The 17,687-nt window shown below is 50.1% G+C and overlaps 1 protein-coding gene across 5 annotated transcripts in view; it reads left to right on the plus strand.

Moving 5' to 3' along the window:
- The window catches only part of PLXNB1 (plexin B1), an 83,881-nt gene extending 67,358 nt beyond the window's left edge, over positions 1–16,523 (plus strand). For all 5 annotated transcript variants that reach the window (XM_074835789.1, XM_074835793.1, XM_074835790.1 and 2 more), the window contains 17 exons: positions 944–1,120; positions 1,447–1,595; positions 1,982–2,082; positions 2,910–3,127; positions 3,308–3,486; positions 4,212–4,278; positions 4,829–4,975; positions 5,969–6,146; positions 6,991–7,094; positions 7,750–7,834; positions 8,429–8,595; positions 9,813–9,973; positions 10,213–10,360; positions 11,043–11,107; positions 11,197–11,272; positions 11,666–11,740; positions 12,468–16,523. In XM_074835789.1, the coding sequence (XP_074691890.1) occupies positions 944–1,120; positions 1,447–1,595; positions 1,982–2,082; positions 2,910–3,127; positions 3,308–3,486; positions 4,212–4,278; positions 4,829–4,975; positions 5,969–6,146; positions 6,991–7,094; positions 7,750–7,834; positions 8,429–8,595; positions 9,813–9,973; positions 10,213–10,360; positions 11,043–11,107; positions 11,197–11,272; positions 11,666–11,740; positions 12,468–12,572 (2,202 nt within the window). In that variant the 3' untranslated portion in view covers positions 12,573–16,523. The remainder of the gene's footprint in view (positions 1–943; positions 1,121–1,446; positions 1,596–1,981; positions 2,083–2,909; positions 3,128–3,307; positions 3,487–4,211; positions 4,279–4,828; positions 4,976–5,968; positions 6,147–6,990; positions 7,095–7,749; positions 7,835–8,428; positions 8,596–9,812; positions 9,974–10,212; positions 10,361–11,042; positions 11,108–11,196; positions 11,273–11,665; positions 11,741–12,467) is intronic.
- Positions 16,524–17,687: the final 1,164 nt, after the last annotated feature.

Consider the following 17,687-nt stretch of genomic DNA (forward strand, 5'->3'; position numbering starts at 1 on the left):
GTGGAGGTAAGAAAATAATTCTTTGAAGATGACACGGAAGGACAGAGTGGTTAATGTTTTTTCTGTACATGTGAGAAAAAAAAAACCCTGAGGTATTTATTTTGTCTGGAAAGGTACTTTCTAGTCCAGCACTCATTAAGAAATAAGCGAATGGCTGCAGCTGGAGATGCACTTTATCCACTTGCTCTTTTTTGCATAATGAGTAAAATCTGTGAGGGTGTACTAGTCTAGAAATGTCTAGTCTGCTGTCATTGGTATTGAATGCATCTTGGAGAGGTAGGGTAATTTGAAGAGACTGAAAGAGAACTAACAAGATGCAAGCTTTCAAAGAGCAAGGAGGCTGATCTACCAACCTGTCAGGATACCCTGACAGAGCTCTGGGCAAAAGCGGGAAAACGCTGCTGCAGGATTCAGCTTAGAAAGTATTAAAACATAAAAATGTAATTAACATCAGTTGGTATGGTTTTATTAATTAAAAAAAAAGTCTTAATCCCCCCCAAATCAAAGCAGATTTATGGAGCAGATAAGAACAATAGCATAAATGTGTTATACCTTTGAAAGGCATTGATTGACTCACCTGAGGGCTTAGGTTAACTGACATGAGACTGCCTTTTAAAATATATACACAGTGTGTGTGCATTTACACACAGAGTGAAGAGCTGAGCTTGGTTGTGCTGTGGCTGAAGAGCCTTAAGAAGACAGGCTATTTATAACTAGCTCTGCAGCATGGTGTGGGTCCGAGAGCTATAATTTGAATTGTATTCAAGTGAATTTTTTAGCTTGCAAAATGAACTTCTGCAGCCAATTCAGATGTGAGCCTAATCAGAGAAGAAAAAAGGCTGCTTTCATCCTATGGCGTTGGTCTCCTCCATCTTCTCCGGAGCCGTGGAAATGCAGAGTTGTTTTTTCCCCAATTTGATGTGCTGTTCCACATCTGTTCCAGGGGGAAAATCTAGATCTGGCTATTTCCAAGGATGAAGTTATGGCTATGATTGGGGAAGGAATCTGTGTGGTGAAGACACTAACAAGGAATCATCTCTACTGTGAGCCTCCCTCTGAGCAGCCAGCTCCGCGGCACCGCACGAAGCGAGAGGGCACAGACTTGCTCCCGGAGTTCACGGTAGGGAATGGACAGTACTGCAGGAAATCCTGTCGTTTGTCAAAGCACAAGCAAGAAGTAGTGGTGGAGGCAGGGAGTGGGATGGGGAGGAAAGGCAGAAGCCTTGGTGGGGGACAGGGGTGTCAAGTTGCTGCTCTTGCTCTCAACTCTACTCTTATGTGTCGAACATTGCCTGGAAACAACTGGTATAGCTGGAGTCAGGAGTTGTGCTGTGGGACAGCTTGGCTAGAGAGCTGTGTGCCACCTGTACCCATTCTGCAGAAGCCCTGTGGCTTTGCATTTCATTGCTGCGCTGAACTTCCATCGTGACACATGCTTTCTTACAGGTCCAGATGGGAAACCTGAACTTCCTCCTGGGTAGAGTGCAGTATGACACTGAAAGCCAGCTCACCTTCCCGCTGGAGGCACAGATTGGTTTGGGTGTTGGTGCATCCTTCGTGGCACTGATTGTTCTGGTCATCGTTTTCATATACAGGTAAGAAACTCTGCCATTGCATGAGGCCTTTAAGTTCCTCTGCAATGTTATTCAGTGGATGTAGCCAAGCGTGGACATCTTAGGCCTAAACAAGGTCCCAGTTTTCTTTATTTTGTGCCAATTTCTGAGCTGCTGGTGGTGGTGGATGTGTGAGGCAGGTTGCACCTGCTGGTCACAGCCTGCCCTGTCGTTCATTCAGAGACCACACCTAACAGGTGCTCCAAGAGACAATTCTAGCTTACAGAACGCGGGTATCCTGCAAAGATGATGTTCAGTAGAAGTCACCTCAACACCAATTGCTCTAGAGTCTTTGGCAGCAACACAACAGTTGCCAAGGACGGACCCTGGGCTAGGGCCGCTGGGAACAATTCTGCTTCTTATTGCAGGAGGAAGAGCAAACAGGCTCTGAGGGATTACAAGAAAGTTCAAATCCAGCTGGAAAATCTGGAAACAAGTGTTCGAGACAGATGCAAAAAGGAATTCACAGGTCAGTCACTGAGCTCCTAGGTTCTTGCAGCTTCAGGGAAGCTTGAAGAACCATGCTCAGCCCTACCTCTCTTTCCATTCCTGCATACTTGTACGGGTAGCTCAGAGGAGGCAATAACTTTATCCAGTGCTGGTGCATTGAAACATATAGCCAAATTCTTTCATTTTTAATTCTTCTCTTTAATTCAGAAAACAATGATCTATACAGACCCCTCTGATTCTGTAGTTACATCCTCCAGGCTCAGATGAAGAGCTAAAAGTCAAGACAGCACCCTTGGAGAGCTAAGGACACAGCTAGCCCAGTCTTTGTGTAGGGCGAGTTGCATTACAACCTGTGTTCTGGGCCCGCAAACCTTGTACTTCAGCTGCTTACAGCAGTGAGCCTTTCTGTGGGAGACCTGGGGCTCTGAAGCTGTGCAGGGGACTCAGGCTTTAATCTGTGACTAATGAGGGAAGCAGGGAGGAGCAGGAGATCTCTAATACTCGTGTCTAATGTGGGTAATGCCTGTAACCACAGATCTGTGCTGAACAGTGGCTTTCTCTTTATAAAAGTGGAAGCCAGCCCCCGACTGTAAATGAGGCTAATCTCCAAATTCACCTTTTGGTTCCTCCCCAAGGCTGGAAGTTTCCTCATGCAGTTTCTCCCAGTGCCTAGTCTAGTTTTAACTATTCTAGCAATGGGACCTCAATGTGCCTCTTTCTGACAGGAAACATCCTTCCTCTTCCTCAGTCCCATCCTGCTGGCCCTAGTTCCTGCACTCACCTTATGCTCTGCACCATCAGTTGTGTGTCGTGTTGTCAACCTCATGGCTATTCCCTTTCTCTCAGACCTGATGACTGAGATGATGGACCTCACAAGTGACCTTGTGGGCACAGGAATCCCCTTCTTGGACTACAAGTCCTACGCAGAGCGTATTTTCTTCCCGGGCCACCGTGAGTCACCGCTGCAAAGGGACTTGGACATCCCTGAGTGCCGGCGGCAAACTGTGGAGCAGGGCTTGGTCCAGCTCTCCAACCTGCTCAACAGCAAGCTTTTCCTCACCAAGGTAATGTGTTTCTCTCTGCTGGCAGCCTGCTGTGGGGTCAGGGCCACACTGCTGGTGGCAGTGTCTGTTCAAGGTCATTCCTGACTAGCTCCCTGCAGCACTACTTCTTCCAAGAGCCAGTAGCTGTGACTGCCTTGTTTTCAGCAGATTCACACACTGGTTTATCCCTCTCCCCACCAGTTCATCCACACTCTGGAAGTCCAGCGCACTTTTTCTCCGAGAGACCGGGCTTACGTGGCATCACTGCTCACTGTGTCGCTCCATGGGAAGCTGGAGTACTTCACCGACATCCTCAAAACACTCCTCAATGACCTTGTAGAGCAGTATGTGGCCAAGAACCCCAAGCTGATGCTGCGGAGGTGAGTGAGCCAGCCGTGGTCCCACTGCTACCTACCCGAGCGGGGACAGAGCCTTTCTGCCCAGCTGGAAGCTCTGAAACTCCGGTGGGTAGGATGACATCATGGCATGGGCCACAGTGTGTGTCCAGACAACACACATCAACCAGGAGGGAGCAGTAACAATACCCCTCTCTCCAGTCAGCAATTGGTAGGGAATATAGCAGGAAAGGAGTGAAAAGAGTAGGAAGCTGGAGTTGCCTACCCCAAATTCCTCTTCTTTTGAAGCTGCTGTACATTAACTCTCTCCTTGTGTTCAGGTATTAGGGCTCTGCCAAGTCTGCCTATCTGTTTTTGCTGTTTAGAGGTCCCTGGGCTCATGGTCATGTCATGTTTGGAAGCTAAACTGAAATATCTTCTGTGTTCGAATCCCCGTTAGCCTCCTGTCTGGTACATCCTTCTGATCTGAACAAATTTCCCTTGTTTGAAACCTACCAGAGGCTTTTCTGTGTCCCCTGCTTGCTTGTCTCTCCACTTCTGTAATTTGGTGCCTCCTTCAGGCTAAAAAGTGCCTCAAATAAGGGGTATCAAAAGCATTAACCTTAGTGGTCTCTGAAGTCCTTTTTTCCTCTCCCTTGATCCTGTATCATCATTTAGTGTGCTCTTTTCTCAAGGGCAGTGATCTTTATCTCCAGATCCATCCCTGCTCTACACCGTATTCCTCTGACCAACCTCACGCTCTCTTTCAGGACAGAAACAGTGGTAGAGAAGCTGTTAACCAACTGGATGTCCATCTGCCTGTACACATTCGTGAGGGTGAGCTCTTTGTCCCTTTGTGGTGTAGAGGGGCCAAAGGAGGGGAGACAGCTACAGCTTTGCTTTGTGCCTTGCTCATAGCTGAAATAGTGCCAGAGTCATCCTGTATCTCAGGGTGGGGAATGAGAGAACTGGGCTGTTCACAGGGGACAGGGATGCTGAAATCAGCATTAATACCACTCGTTGTTTCGAGGCTGTTTCTCCAGATCATGCGGCTCCTCTATCTTGAGACACGCTGGTCTGTGTGTGGGGAGGACAGATTCTGATCTAATTCCCTTCCTGGAGAGGGGGTGGCAAGGAGAGTCTCTCAGACTAGTGACACTGAGGCAGAGCAACACCTTGGTCTTGTGCCTCCACCTGGTAGCTGGCCTGTGCGCTTTCCCTGTGCCTGGAGCAGGAGCTGTGGGCAGAGGCTCTGTCTTTGCCTGCTGTGGCTTAACTGCTGCATCCTCCATCCCACTCCTCCTCTGCTTGGGTGGCCATGTTTCCAAGCTCTGCTGGGAGCAGCAAGCTGAATTTCTCTCAGGTGACTCCTTCCTTTCTGTGCCAGGATTCTGTTGGGGAGCCCCTTTACATGCTGTTTCGAGGAATCAAGCACCAGGTGGACAAAGGGCCAGTCGACTGGGTGACAGGGAAAGCCAAATATACCCTGAATGACAACCGTCTTTTGAGAGAGGACCTGGAGTACCGGACTCTGGTAAGCACCAAATCTTTTTTTTCCCCTCTGAGCTCTCTGATGCGACAGGGCTGAATGTCTCTGCTCCCAAAGTGCAGCATCCTGCTGCTGTCTCCTGGGAGCCAGGTTTATCCCAGCAGCACAACTCCACAGACGGGCAAGAGCTCTGCTAAATCAGGCACTTTTGCCCTAGGCTGCTAGGAGCCATCACCACAGTAATCTGGTGTATGTGCTGTGCTCTGTGTCTAGAAATAAGGGGATAAAATTGATGATGGTACATGATGGCACTGGTGAGGCCACACCTCAATGACTGGGTTCAGTTTTGGGCCCCTCACTCCAAAAAGGCCATTGAATGACTCAAGCGTGTCCAGAGAAGGGCAACGAAGCTGGTGCAGGATCTGGAGCACAGGTGTGATGGGGAGCGGCTGAGGGAACTGGGGGGGTTTAGTCTGGAGAAGAGGAGGCTGAGGGGAGACCTCCTGGCCCTCTACAACTCCCTGAAAGGAGGGTGCAGAGAGGGGGGATGAGTCTCTTGAGCCAAGGAACAAGCACCAGGACAAGAGGGAATGGCCTCAAGCTGCGCCAGGGCAGGGTCAGACTGGCTCTTAGGAAGGATTTCTTTGCAGAAGGGGTTGTTGGGCGTTGGAATGGGCTGCCCAGGGCAGGGGGGGAGTCCCCATCCCTGGAGGGGTTGAAGAGTCAGGTTGACCCAGCGCTGAGGGATCTGGTGGAGTTGGGAACGGTCAGTGTGAGGTTCATGGTTGGACTGGAGGATCCACAAGGTCTTTTCCAACCCAGATGATTCTGTGAAGCCTCTCCTCAGCACTGCTGAACTGGCTTCCTGACACAAGACTGAGAAGACAGTGTTTAACATCTGTGATGTTTTCTTTTCTGAAACTCTTCCAGTGAAAGGACTAGCTGTTAACTTGCCTTAATGCCAACCATCAAAGGTGTAAATGTGTCAGATGTAATCTTATCAGCTGAGAAGCTGTGACCTTTTCATTTCTTCCCCAGACCTTAAATGCTTTGACACAAACAGGAGTTGCTGCAGGAGGGGCAGAGGACTCCCAAGGGATCTCTGCGAAAGTGCTAGACTGTGACACCATAACACAGGTGAAGGAGAAAATCCTCGATCAGATCTATAAAGGAACGCCGTACTGTCACCGACCAGACCCAGACACCCTGGACCTGGGTGAGCAGAACTCCTTGGTGCCAAAACTCAGTGAGGAGGTGGAAAAGGGCGTTGCTTGCTCTCTGTGCCCAGCACCCTGGCATGCATGGCGTTTGTCTGCTGAGTGTGCAGAGGCACTGACCAAGGATCTTGCACTCTGCCTGGACCCAACGGGGCATGGGAAGAGGCTAACAGCAAGGGGCAGGGGTGGGAAAGAGGCAGGTGGGTCCAGCCCCTTCCATTTCATGGTGTTCTTTGCCAGACTTGGCAAAAAGAAAAAAAGCATAGAGAACATGTAGAAGAGGAGGAGGATTTGAGTGCGGCACAGAGATGCTCTAGTCATAGACGGGTTTTTCCCACCAGTGGAGTGTATAAGCAGCATCTTGGTAATCTGCGTCAGGGAGGATTTTGCTCACAGTGGTTAATGAAAGGTAGGACTTATACTGTGAAGGGAAACCACTCAGTTTTCCACCTTCTTCACTCTTTGGCTGTGGCTGAATAGTGGTGACACTTATAGATGAGCAGGTACTGGGAGAAGAGTAGCTAATAAGGACTATGGGTGCATATTTGTGGTTTGAATCCCCTGTTTGAAGAGTGACAGTCTGACAGAATTTGCAGGAAGTTGGCAAGTGGAACCTGGGAGACCATGAGGCTGCCTGTCCCTGTGCTCAGAGAGACTGTCCTGTGACTGCAGGACTCAGCACTGTTGCAGGCACTTGCTCAGGTTATGTTGTCTGTGAAATAGAAATGGGTAAATGTTGGTGAGGATCAGTGGGCGCATAATGAGGTCAACCAGGTTTGAAGCACACCAGACTTCAGAGATTAACAGTTCATCTTTTCCTTTCCTGTGTTTTAATGGCTGTAGAGTGGAGATCAGGGCTGGCAGGTCATCTGATACTGTCTGATGAGGATGTGACATCTGTTGTTCAAGGAACTTGGAAACGCCTGAACACTCTTCAGCATTACAAGGTCAGAACTCAGTCTACCATTGCCTTGTCTCTCACCTACACACTGTTACGCTCTATTTGTGGCTCTGGCTCCTGGTGGATACTGTCAAAAGGATGGAGCTTTCTCGCAGCAGCATATTCTGATTAAGTCAGTGCTGTGGCCTGCACTCTGACTTTGACAAGCATAGCCCCCTCCTTAATCTGTACCTGCAACATGGGCAGGGGTAGAGCTTGGAAGGAGACACACAAGTTCATGTTGCAATGAAGACAATGTTGCTGGATCTGTTCACGTTCCAGCCCAAATCAGTTAGCAGGTGACAGCACACTGATCTGCAAAGTAGCTTCTAGGAATGGAAGGTGGGGATTTTTAACTACCTTACACCAACGTGTTGTATCTCGCACCAATATGTCATACTTTGCTGCAACGTGTTCTAGATGTGAATGACTCAGTCCCTGAGTATTATCATCTTCATCATACTTTGCGCATCAGTTTCTTTTAACTGGTACAAACAAGATTCTTCCACCATCAGGAAAGACAATGATGGTGCCCCAAAATCCCTGTTTCCGTCCCTATTTTTAGTAATGGTATAGTCTGTTTTGGTCTACAAGCACTTGCTGACTTATGCTGATGAGAAATATGCTGTTTGTTTTGAATGTTGATTTTTGCTTGTGTGCAGGTGCCTGATGGAGCAACAGTGGCACTGGTCCCACGCCTGACCAAGCATATCCATAGGGAGAATCAGGATTACATCCCAGGAGAGAGTGAGTTTGACGTCCTGTTCTCGTAAAATGATTTTATAGCAGGTGAGAGAAAAGAGCAGAGGAAAGTCAGGCTGGGCATGAAAACACAGGATAAGCATAATTCTCTAGTTCTGACTCTCTAGGGCTCAGTGCAAGTCTGCAACTTGTAGGAATCCCAACAGCCTCCAGTGCTGAGCGTGGCCCAAGTAGTGGGACACCAGGCAGTTACCTTCCTGCCTGGCAGAGCAAACAGCTCTGTGGGTACCCCTGTGGCACAAGGGACAGTAGCCACAGGCTGCAGCTTACCAGGTTCAAATTGGGAAAAAAACTTCTTCAGCAAAAGGGTGGTGCAGCCCTGGAACAGACTACTGGTGTGGGGGGGGATCTTTGCCTGGGGAAGTTCCCAAGACCTTGAAGGTTTTGGGTGGACAAAGGCAACCTGCTGTAGTGCTACAACAGTTGTACTCTGTGCAGAAGGCTGGATAGAGGCCTCCAGAGATTCCTTCCCATGTGTGTTTCTGTCATGCTGGGAAATCTTGCTTCCCTGGGGCTCACCTGGTCAAGCTCTACTGTGAGAGAACTGACACTCACCTTGTAAACAACTGCTGGTTTTAGAAACACCAATGCTGGAGGATGCAGATGAAGGTGGGATCAAACTTTGGCACCTGGTAAAACCAACAGAAGAGCCAGAGCTTCCCAAGCATCGGCGTGGGAGCTTAAGAGATCGGGAGCGAGCCAAGGCAATCCCAGAGATCTACCTGACACGTCTGCTCTCAATGAAGGTGAGAAGCAGCACAGATTGCATTGGGCTTGGGATCTTGCCTTCCTTTGTATCCCCTGGCAGGTTGCAGGGATGTGTATGAAGATAAAGAGCCCCTTTGCCTGGGTTGATGCATGTGCTGGTTGTTTTCCCTCTGATCCCAGCACTGCAGTGCTAAACTTCTACTCCTACTAATGGGTTAAGTTTTGCAGAGCCTCTAGGAGAGTGAGAAATGGTTTGTCCATCCCATGTTTGTCTTTGTGTGTCCCACAAAAAAACCCAGGTACCCTGTGCTCTGCAGCACTGTCCACTGGACTGCCATGTCTGCTCACCTTCCCCCACCCAGGGCCAAGAAGATAGGACTGACCTGTTACCTGCTGCAGCAAGATGATGCTGATAGTACACACCAGCCATGTACAGATTCAGCTGCAGTCATAAATCAGGCATAGCGCCTGCTCACATTCTCCTTTTTGCTTTATTCCAGTGTCATTGTTAAAAAACTGACCCAGGAACTTGTCCCTCTGCTCTTTTCTTAAGAAAGGGTCAGCTTTTGGCATCCAGGTTCCCCAGCAGTGCCCTGCTTGCAGTAGTACCGTTCCTCAAGGGACAGCCCAGGCGCTTTGCCAGGCAGTACCTGTGTTTTTCCCACATTCACTGAACTTCTTGCTGCTGAACAAACCCCTTCTCCGTCTTCCTGCCCAGCTGAACACAGCTGCTGGCAGCCAGCAGCCCCCCCCACCAGCAGTCCCTATGGTTCAGGGCCATCCCATCACGTTGCAGGCTCTCTCCCCTGCAGCAATCCCCTTCACAGTGGAATAGGCTGCCCGGGGAGGGGGTGGAGTCACCATCCCTGGATGTGTTTAAGGGTCGTTTAGATGAGATGTTGGGGGATGTGGTGTAGGGGAGAACTTTGTAGAGTAGGGCTGATGGTTGGACTCGATGATCCCAAGGGTCTTTTCCAACCTGAATGATTCTGTGATTCACCTGCCATGGCTCTGAGTACATCTGCCTCCCCTCTGTGTTTCGTTTCGCTTTGTTCATGAGCTTTTCCCTGGCCTCTCTTCCAGAAACCACCGGGGGTTCCTTTCTCCTTTGCTGCCGCTCCCTGCAGTGGAGGGGAGGTGGCTTTGGGGAGGGGGAGGTTGCTGAGCCGAGCAGGGTAACCTCTCACCTGCTTGAGGCCTGGGCTCTCCACTCTGCTCTGCCTGTGCTGACTCTGACCCGCTCGGTTCTCCGCAGGGCACTCTGCAGAAGTTTGTGGATGACTTGTTCCAGGTGATCCTCAGTACCAACCGCCCCGTCCCTCTGGCAGTCAAATATTTCTTTGACCTGTTGGATGAGCAGGCGATACACTACGGGATCGCAGACCCCGAGACCATCCATATCTGGAAGACAAACAGGTACAGTGTTCCTGTGGGCCCCGGAGGAGGCACTGCTGAGCTGTCTAGAGCTGATCACCTGCAAAGTGACAGCCACCTTTGAGGAGGAGCAAAACGGGGAAACAAGGCAGCCAAGCGCGGTGTGAAAAGCTGGTTTTGCTGGGAGGGCGAAGCTGGGAGATGTGGCGACGTGCAGAGTATCTTTCAGCACCGTAGCTGGTACCTCTGCTACTACCCTGTTGCGCTTCTGTCCTCTGCAGCCTGCCCCTGCGGTTCTGGATCAACATCATCAAGAATCCCCAGTTTGTTTTTGATGTGCAGACGTCGGATAATGTAGATGCTGTGCTCCTGGTCATCGCACAGACCTTCATGGACTCCTGTACTATAGCTGACCATAAGTTAGGGCGGGTGAGTACAGAGGGAGGAGGGACCATGGTTGGTGCAGATAGCTGAGCAGCGCAGCCCTGGGAAGGCAATAATATTTACGTAGGCCAGGCCCATCCTTGCTCCCATGTGCCACTGGAGAGTGGTGGGGACTCCTGGAAAGAGAGGAGAGAGGAGCTGATTTTGTTTAACATACAGAAGTTGTTGAGGGCTGCTCTTTATTTACAGCTTACAGCTACCTGGGGGACAGAGATAAACTCTGTTTGACTGTGGCAGACAGTGTAAGTCACAGGATGCATCTTGGGGAATTCAGATCAGCTATTAGAAAAGGTTTTTACCACCACTACTCACCCTGTACTGAGGGTGGAACAGTCCTGCACAGGTCACCAGAGGTGGGATGGGTGGATCTCTGGAGGATTTCAAGAATCAGCTGTGCCATAGTCAATGTGATCTCATACTGGTGATCACCCAGCTCAAGTGGAAGGCTGGATTAGGGATCCCAGAGGTACCTCCACCAACACATCTCACGGTTCCTCAGACTGCATTACTAGAAGGGAGCCTGGTATTTGAAGTGCCTCTCTGCAGAGGATAAAAATTCCTGATCCTGAATGCATGACAGAAAAAAGCAGTGATGGCATTACCCGCTAAGGTTAGTCCACAGCATGATGGAGTTTTTTGTAATCAATTCTGGTTTTGGATGTTCAAGGACTCTCCGATCAATAAGCTGCTCTATGCCCGGGACATTCCTCGCTACAAGCAGATGGTGGAAAGGTAAGCAGAGAATGTGAGGAGTCGTAGTTTAAGCAGCAAGGAGGAGGCTATAGGAACAATTCACTAATTGCCTGTGTACCACTCCACAGGTATTACGCAGACATTCGTCAGACCATCTCTGCCAGTGACCAGGAGATGAACTCTGCCCTGGCTGAGCTATCACGGGTAAATAAAAACTCTTTCAGAAATCACCCTGGCCCCTCACCTGTGCAGCAAGAGAAAGTTAGTAATGCAAAGATGAGATATTCCAGCTGTCTGCAGTTCTGCTCAGACCTACTGACCATTCCCAGCAGCTGCTCTGCTTTGTGGCACCACGAGGAGGGTGAGGGTGTGCCCAGCTAGCACTGAGAAGTGTACTCAAGGATTCAGGGCAAGGAGCATGTGTGATTTTTATTTATCTTTTTTTTTTTTTCCCTCTTCACTAGGAACTAGTGGTGAATTCCCTTTCCTGTTGTGTAGTGCAACAGGCACATTTCCTAATGAGTTGTGAGGACACAGAATTTAGAAGGACAATTGTTAGGTGTCACACGGTTTTATCTAACTTCCTCTCTTATTCAGAATTACTCAGGTGACCTCAATTCCCTGGTGGCTCTACATGAATTGTACAAATACATCAATAAGTACTATGACCAGGTGAGTGTGTGTTTCCAGCAGGTATGAACATGCCCTTCTCCTTTTACCATCCAACTAAAAAAACCTCCAAAAGTTAATTATTAAGAGCAACCGGACTACTACAATGCTGTGTAGTGTTTCATTGGCATGCTTAACTTCCATGTCATAAGTTATTCTTATAAAAGAGGGAGGGAGGAAATCACAGAAAAGGACTTATCTCTAACTTAATTAAAAATGAAATGCAGTGAGTTCAGATTCATTTTAGACTGGCTATTAGGAAGTTTTTTTACCCTTAGGAAGTTTTTTTACCCTTTCCAGAAGGGGTTGTTGGGCGTTGGAATGGGCTGCCCAGGGCAGGGGGGGAGTCCCCATCCCTGGAGGGGTTGAAGAGTCGGGTTGACCCAGCGCTGAGGGATCTGGTGGAGTTGGGAACGGTCAGTGTGAGGTTCATGGTTGGACTGGAGGATCTACAAGGTCTTTCCCAACCTTGATGATTCTGTGATTTACTAAAGATACCATTTTCAGGTGAGAAGTTTAGCATTCTTTTTGCACTATGAAGTGTATGAGTTATTAGGACAAACCCAGAGTACTTAGTTTGTGGTTAGTTTGAGATAAATTACTACATACCCACTCTAGTCTTGAGCATGCTGGGTTCCAGCTTGGGGCTCTCCACTGTGCATGGAGTTGAGGTGGTTGGCAGTGGTGTGTGCTGGAGAGAGGTCGCACAGTCAGCTCTGTCTCATTGCAGATCATTACTGCCTTGGAAGAAGACCCAACAGCACAGAAGATGCAGCTTGGATATAGACTACAACAGATTGCAGCAGCTGTGGAGAATAAAGTCACAGATTTGTGACAGGCGCAGACAGACTGCTCTCCCCTGGCTGAACGGGGACAGTGCTCGTCCCAGCTACACGCAGGGTGTCCTGCTGCCACTGGAACCAGATTCTCCAAGGAACCCGCGGGTGACATGAACAGGGATGGCCAAGGCAGTACAAAGTACAAGCGTCCTTGCATCTCAGAGAATATTTTTTTACAGTTTTTTCTTTTAAAAAGCAAAACGACAACAAAAAAAAAAAAAAAAACAACCAACCCAAACTTTGGTTTTCCTCTGGCAGACTGTCAGGGGGACCACACAGCTCCTTCCTACAGATGTTACGTGAACGTGCCAAGTTTCCAAGCGACGTTGTTGAAGATCCAGGTGACAACGCGGAGTGCTGTGTCTGTGGAGTCCTCGGCCACGCTCGGATGCCCTTGTTGGTGCTGGGAGACTCCCCTGCTGCAGCCGTTCGCTTCAGCGGGGATGTAGGAAGCTTTCCTCAGGCCAACACCTGTGCTAACCTCTGTCCCCAGCTAGCAAGCACTCCTGCAGCATCCCACCTGAGAAACTGCCTTGCAGCAACGTCCCTGCTGGTTCCGGATGTTGGCTGGAGAAAGGAGAGTGTCCGATGGCGAAGGCCTCTCGCTCCCCAGTGTTCTGGTCTCTGACAGCTCGTGCGTGACACCTGCTTGGATGCAAAGTGCTCACCAGCATGTGCGCCTGCCCGGGGGGCTGCTGTAAACGGGCAGCACCCCCTCAGCCCTTCCCTCAGGACAAATTCAGTGCATGAGAGTCGCTGCCTGGCTCGTCTCCGTCTCCGCTGACCCAGCCCGGGATCCATCTTCCTGGTTCCTTGTGGTCAGAGGTTGCCCTGCTCTTTGGAAAAGCACAACAAATGCCTTGTGCCACTTCCCCTTCCTCCGATGTCTAGCTGTTCTGCTGCTCTGAACTGGACTTGTAAATACTCTCAGAAAGTTAATGTATTTAAATGCTAAAGGAGAATGTTTAATTTTGTGGCTTTGAGACAAAGCTTTTCTTGGAGAAGTATCTCTGTGCACTTCTACTGACATACGTCTGTCAGCACTGGAGCAAAGTTTTCTCCACTGCTTTGTCTGCAGGGATAACTCGTAGATGTCTCTGTCATAACAGCAGCTTGCTTTTTTCCCCCACAGCTCAGTTCAAGGCTTAGCTGTGTGCCCTTCTGTTAGGCTCGCCTTACACCTTACTCATGGTTTCACTTCCCAGACTGTCCTGTTGTGGCACAAAGAAGGGTTATTTGGTGAGCTCTGAACTCGAGGAGCCACGAAGCACAACTGCGTTGTTCCTTAGAGCGTCAGGTGTCCTGCAAGCAGGACCGATTCGTGCGAGGAAGGAGAGGTGGGAGCAGGCACAAGCACAAGGTTGTTGTCACTGGGCAGCTCCTTGCTGCTCCCTCCTCAGTTCCTACACCTTGCAGACAGAGTACTCTGCCCTTGTGGGAGTAAATTCCTATTTATAAGGGTGCCCTACTCATTCTCACCCGCCGCTGCTCATTCCACGCTGATGTCCTGTGTGCCTGGGGCAGGTAGCCAGGTCTGACTCCTCTGTCACTTCCCAGAGGTGGTGATTGCGTGGGCCAGGCAGGACCAGAGCTAAAACACGGCAGGATCACGTCCCTACCTCTCTTTCCATTGCATAGGGCAACAATTCCAGGCCTATCAGATCAGCCCTGTGGTTTTGTGCGAGGGCTGCGCAGTTGCAAAACTTTTCTCTGAGCAATATAACAACAGGCTAATGCTGGCTTCTCTTCCTACAAAGCCAGCTCTCTCCTGTGACCCTCTCTCAGCAGTATTCCCAGTGCTCTGTGTGCCCAGAGTACGGCAACATCCCTGTGCCCCCTCCTGCTCCTGTCCTGCTCTACAGAGCAGCGGGCTGGCTGGCTGCTGCCAGGCAGAAAGCGGGGGGCAGAGTTTGCCTCCCCTTCCCCAGGTGGGCACCAGTTTGGGTTTGGCTCCAGCCTGACCACCCATTTCCAATACATTTATGGGAATTTAGCATCTCTGAAACCTCTGTCTTGACCAACTCTGATTAAATCAGCCCCCAAAAAAGCTGGGTGGAGGAAAGGACTGGCAGATGGGGAAAAGCAGACACAATGCACATTAAAGCCTTAGGAAGTGCAGGAGGGGATTCCTTGGTGCGAGGCAGGTGCAGGTACGGTGGCAGAGTAGCGTTGTCCCCTTGTGCGTGACAGATGGGCTTTCTGCCCCAGGCAGCACCATGTAGTTTGTGGCCTCTCCGACTTGCTGGGTGTCTGCCAGGAGCCACAGGCTACCTGCTGGATTTATGGCTCTGCAGACTGTTACTGTCTGCCCCTGTTTTTGCGGAATTATCTCTGTGCTTTCCCAGAACAGGGTGGCTTGGGGCTTAATTCTGAATCCACCTCACATTGGCAAAGGGAGGAGGACTTGGTGGCTCTCCTGGAATCGTAGTGACAGGAGCCCAGGTGCCTCTGCCCACGGGGGTGACCTGGCCCGTAGGGTAAGTGGGCTCCACATCCTCTTCGCTTCTCAGCAGCGCTCCTGGATGCTGGAAATGATCTGCTTTTTCTGAGCGTATCTGTGAAAGTCTGCTTTTATTAGAGCAATAATCAAAAATAGAGCTAAACGTAGGTGATTGACTTATTTAACATCTTGAGCTTGTCCTTGCATAGCTGGACAGGAGGCACTGCCCAGCGCAGGTGCAGCGAGAGGGGAAAAAGCTGGTAGTGCCCATCTCTTCCCACCACCTGTCCTCGGTGTTGTAGGTACCGGCACCCTCCCCACTGCGGACACGCACTGAAAGCCCCTCGCTGGGATCAACTCGGGTGTTTAGGCATGGCCCCTCTTCTCTCCGTCCATGCCCCTCTCCTGTGGCAAAATCCGTTACTACAACAGGGTTCTGTTGCATTTAAATTTGCACAAAACAGGTTTTGTTATGAAACTCCCTATTGCAGGGAAGACTTATTTATTTATTTCTCACGATCCTTCCAAGTTTCTTCCAGTCTCTGCTGATTCCATGACCAGCTGTCAGACACTCTGGAGATGGATGTTTCTTCTCAAGGACAGAGAATCCTCTCTGGATGTTCCTGTTTTCTTACAGGTAGCAAGTTCTGTGGGCACCAGCTGAGAGTGCCCTGCCACAGTGATTTAATCGTATTCGCGGAAAGGCGACGTTCCTGAATGGCAGGCACTAAGATTTCTTTTGTACTGCAGTCAGAGAAAGTTGCTTCCACCGTGGTCTGGATGAAACGCCGAGAACTGATCAGTATTAAGATAAATATCCGTTAGTGTATTTAAATGTCTCCTGTTGGCACGACCAGGAGTAGCTGGCACCCACACGATGTCGATGTGAAGGCGCTTGCTTTCATCTGTTTGGTGGCAAATTTAGGCTGTACCTGGAAGCTGCTGCTTTTTTTTTTTTTTTTTTTTGTAGAAATAATGGCTCATTTTTTTAAAATTAAAATAGAGGGTTCTCGGATGCTGCTGCCTCGGTGGAATGCCATTTCTCTGTCAGGGCGTGCCCTGGTTGCAGCGAGATGCTGCTTTTTTGGTGCCTTTCTTGTCAGGATGATTCTTTTTGGTTTCCAGAACACCCGGTGCGTTTGCTCTAAGTCTTTCTCCCAGTCCTCTGTCCTGGTGACTCTGCCCTCTCCCAGCCTTGTGACTTGGTGTCTCTCTGTCTGCTACGGTATGGCCTGACCTGCATTTATGCCCTGCCACACCTTGAGTTCTACTCAGAGCACCCGAGGTACTGTCTTTCCCAAATTGGAATTAATAATTAATATAAAAAGCTTGAAAAAAAAATCTGAATTTTGTTACATAGTGTAATAACTGTTTGTAGATACTGTTCTGAGATGTAGGAATCTATTGGTGATATAAGAGGTTTTGTCTGTAAATAATCAGTTTAGAGTCCAAATGATTTTAATAAAGAGAATTCTTACACAATAATTCAATAAATTTTAATATACAACCTGCGTGTCATGCTTCTGTTGCATGATGATGCAACTGCCTAGAGCCTGTTTCCCACAGTGCGAACTATGTACTCCTGAGCCCCAGCAGTGTGGGGCTTTTCCCTCCTGCCCCCTCCATCCTCTGTGAGATATCAATTGTGTTTCTTGGAATTAACCTTGTGCCACCTTCCACTGCTAGCTCCTACTGTTCCAGAGCTCGTCCCCAGAGCTCGTTCCCGTCTCCTGCTGCAGGAGCTGGGCCGGGAGTGGGGCCCTGGGCCACGTCACAGCTCTGCTTGTGGTTTTCCATGGTGGGTAAGCGGGGAGGGGGTTGCTTAAGGTACAGTTTTTAGTGATCGCTGCTGCCCACCAACGTGAGGCAGGAACCAGCATTCCTAAATTAGCAAAACTTCCTTTTTAAAGGAGTTTACTGTTCTTTGATGTAAAGCTGGCTCCTCTATCCGTTCCTTTACTAGCAGAGTTTTGGATACAGTCTGTGCCTCCCCTCTCACCTCTGTGCTGTCCCTGCTTTAGTCCCCGCGTTCCCTCCATGTGTGTGGCCACACTGGCCTTGTGGCGTTACGAATCACTTGCCCCCTGGCCTGGGGCTGCTGCCGCCCCCCCCCTTGGTATCTGCAGTGCAGGGTGGGCTGGTGAGTGGAGGGGACACAGCCCGGGGGGAGCAGCGCTCTCGGACCCAGATGTGCCACAGAGCAACGGCTGGGCAAGCATCAACACTTTGCTTCAGGGCTGGGGATTGGTCTCTGCCGTCCCAATGAGGAAACCTGAGCTTGTACAACACCAGGGCCCCAGCGAGGAGGTGGCCAGGGCAGGCCTTGCTCTGGTAAAAGGCTGCGGCATAAAAAAAAAAAAAAGTTATTTTTATTGTATGTGGTGGTTTGTACCTCGGTGCTGTGGGGATGCTCAGGTCCCACCTCGCTGGGGCAGGGCTGCCGGGTGAGCAGGGCTGCAGGGAGGATGCTGCTGCCGTGGTTGCCCTCCACGAAGAGGCTCTGTGGACACTGGCACCACGCTGCAACGGTGCTGGGCTGCCTGTGGGCATGGCTGGGGGAGGCTGCGGTGGCTCAGGGCAGGCAGCATGACCCACGCGTGGGCCTGGGGAGCCTGTTCCCTCTGCCAGGCACAGGCTGGCGATGGCTGTGCCCAGCAGGTGACGGTGCCAC

This window comes from Strix aluco, chromosome 11 (assembly GCF_031877795.1).
Source record: "Strix aluco isolate bStrAlu1 chromosome 11, bStrAlu1.hap1, whole genome shotgun sequence".
NCBI classification, from domain to species: Eukaryota; Metazoa; Chordata; class Aves; order Strigiformes; family Strigidae; genus Strix; species Strix aluco.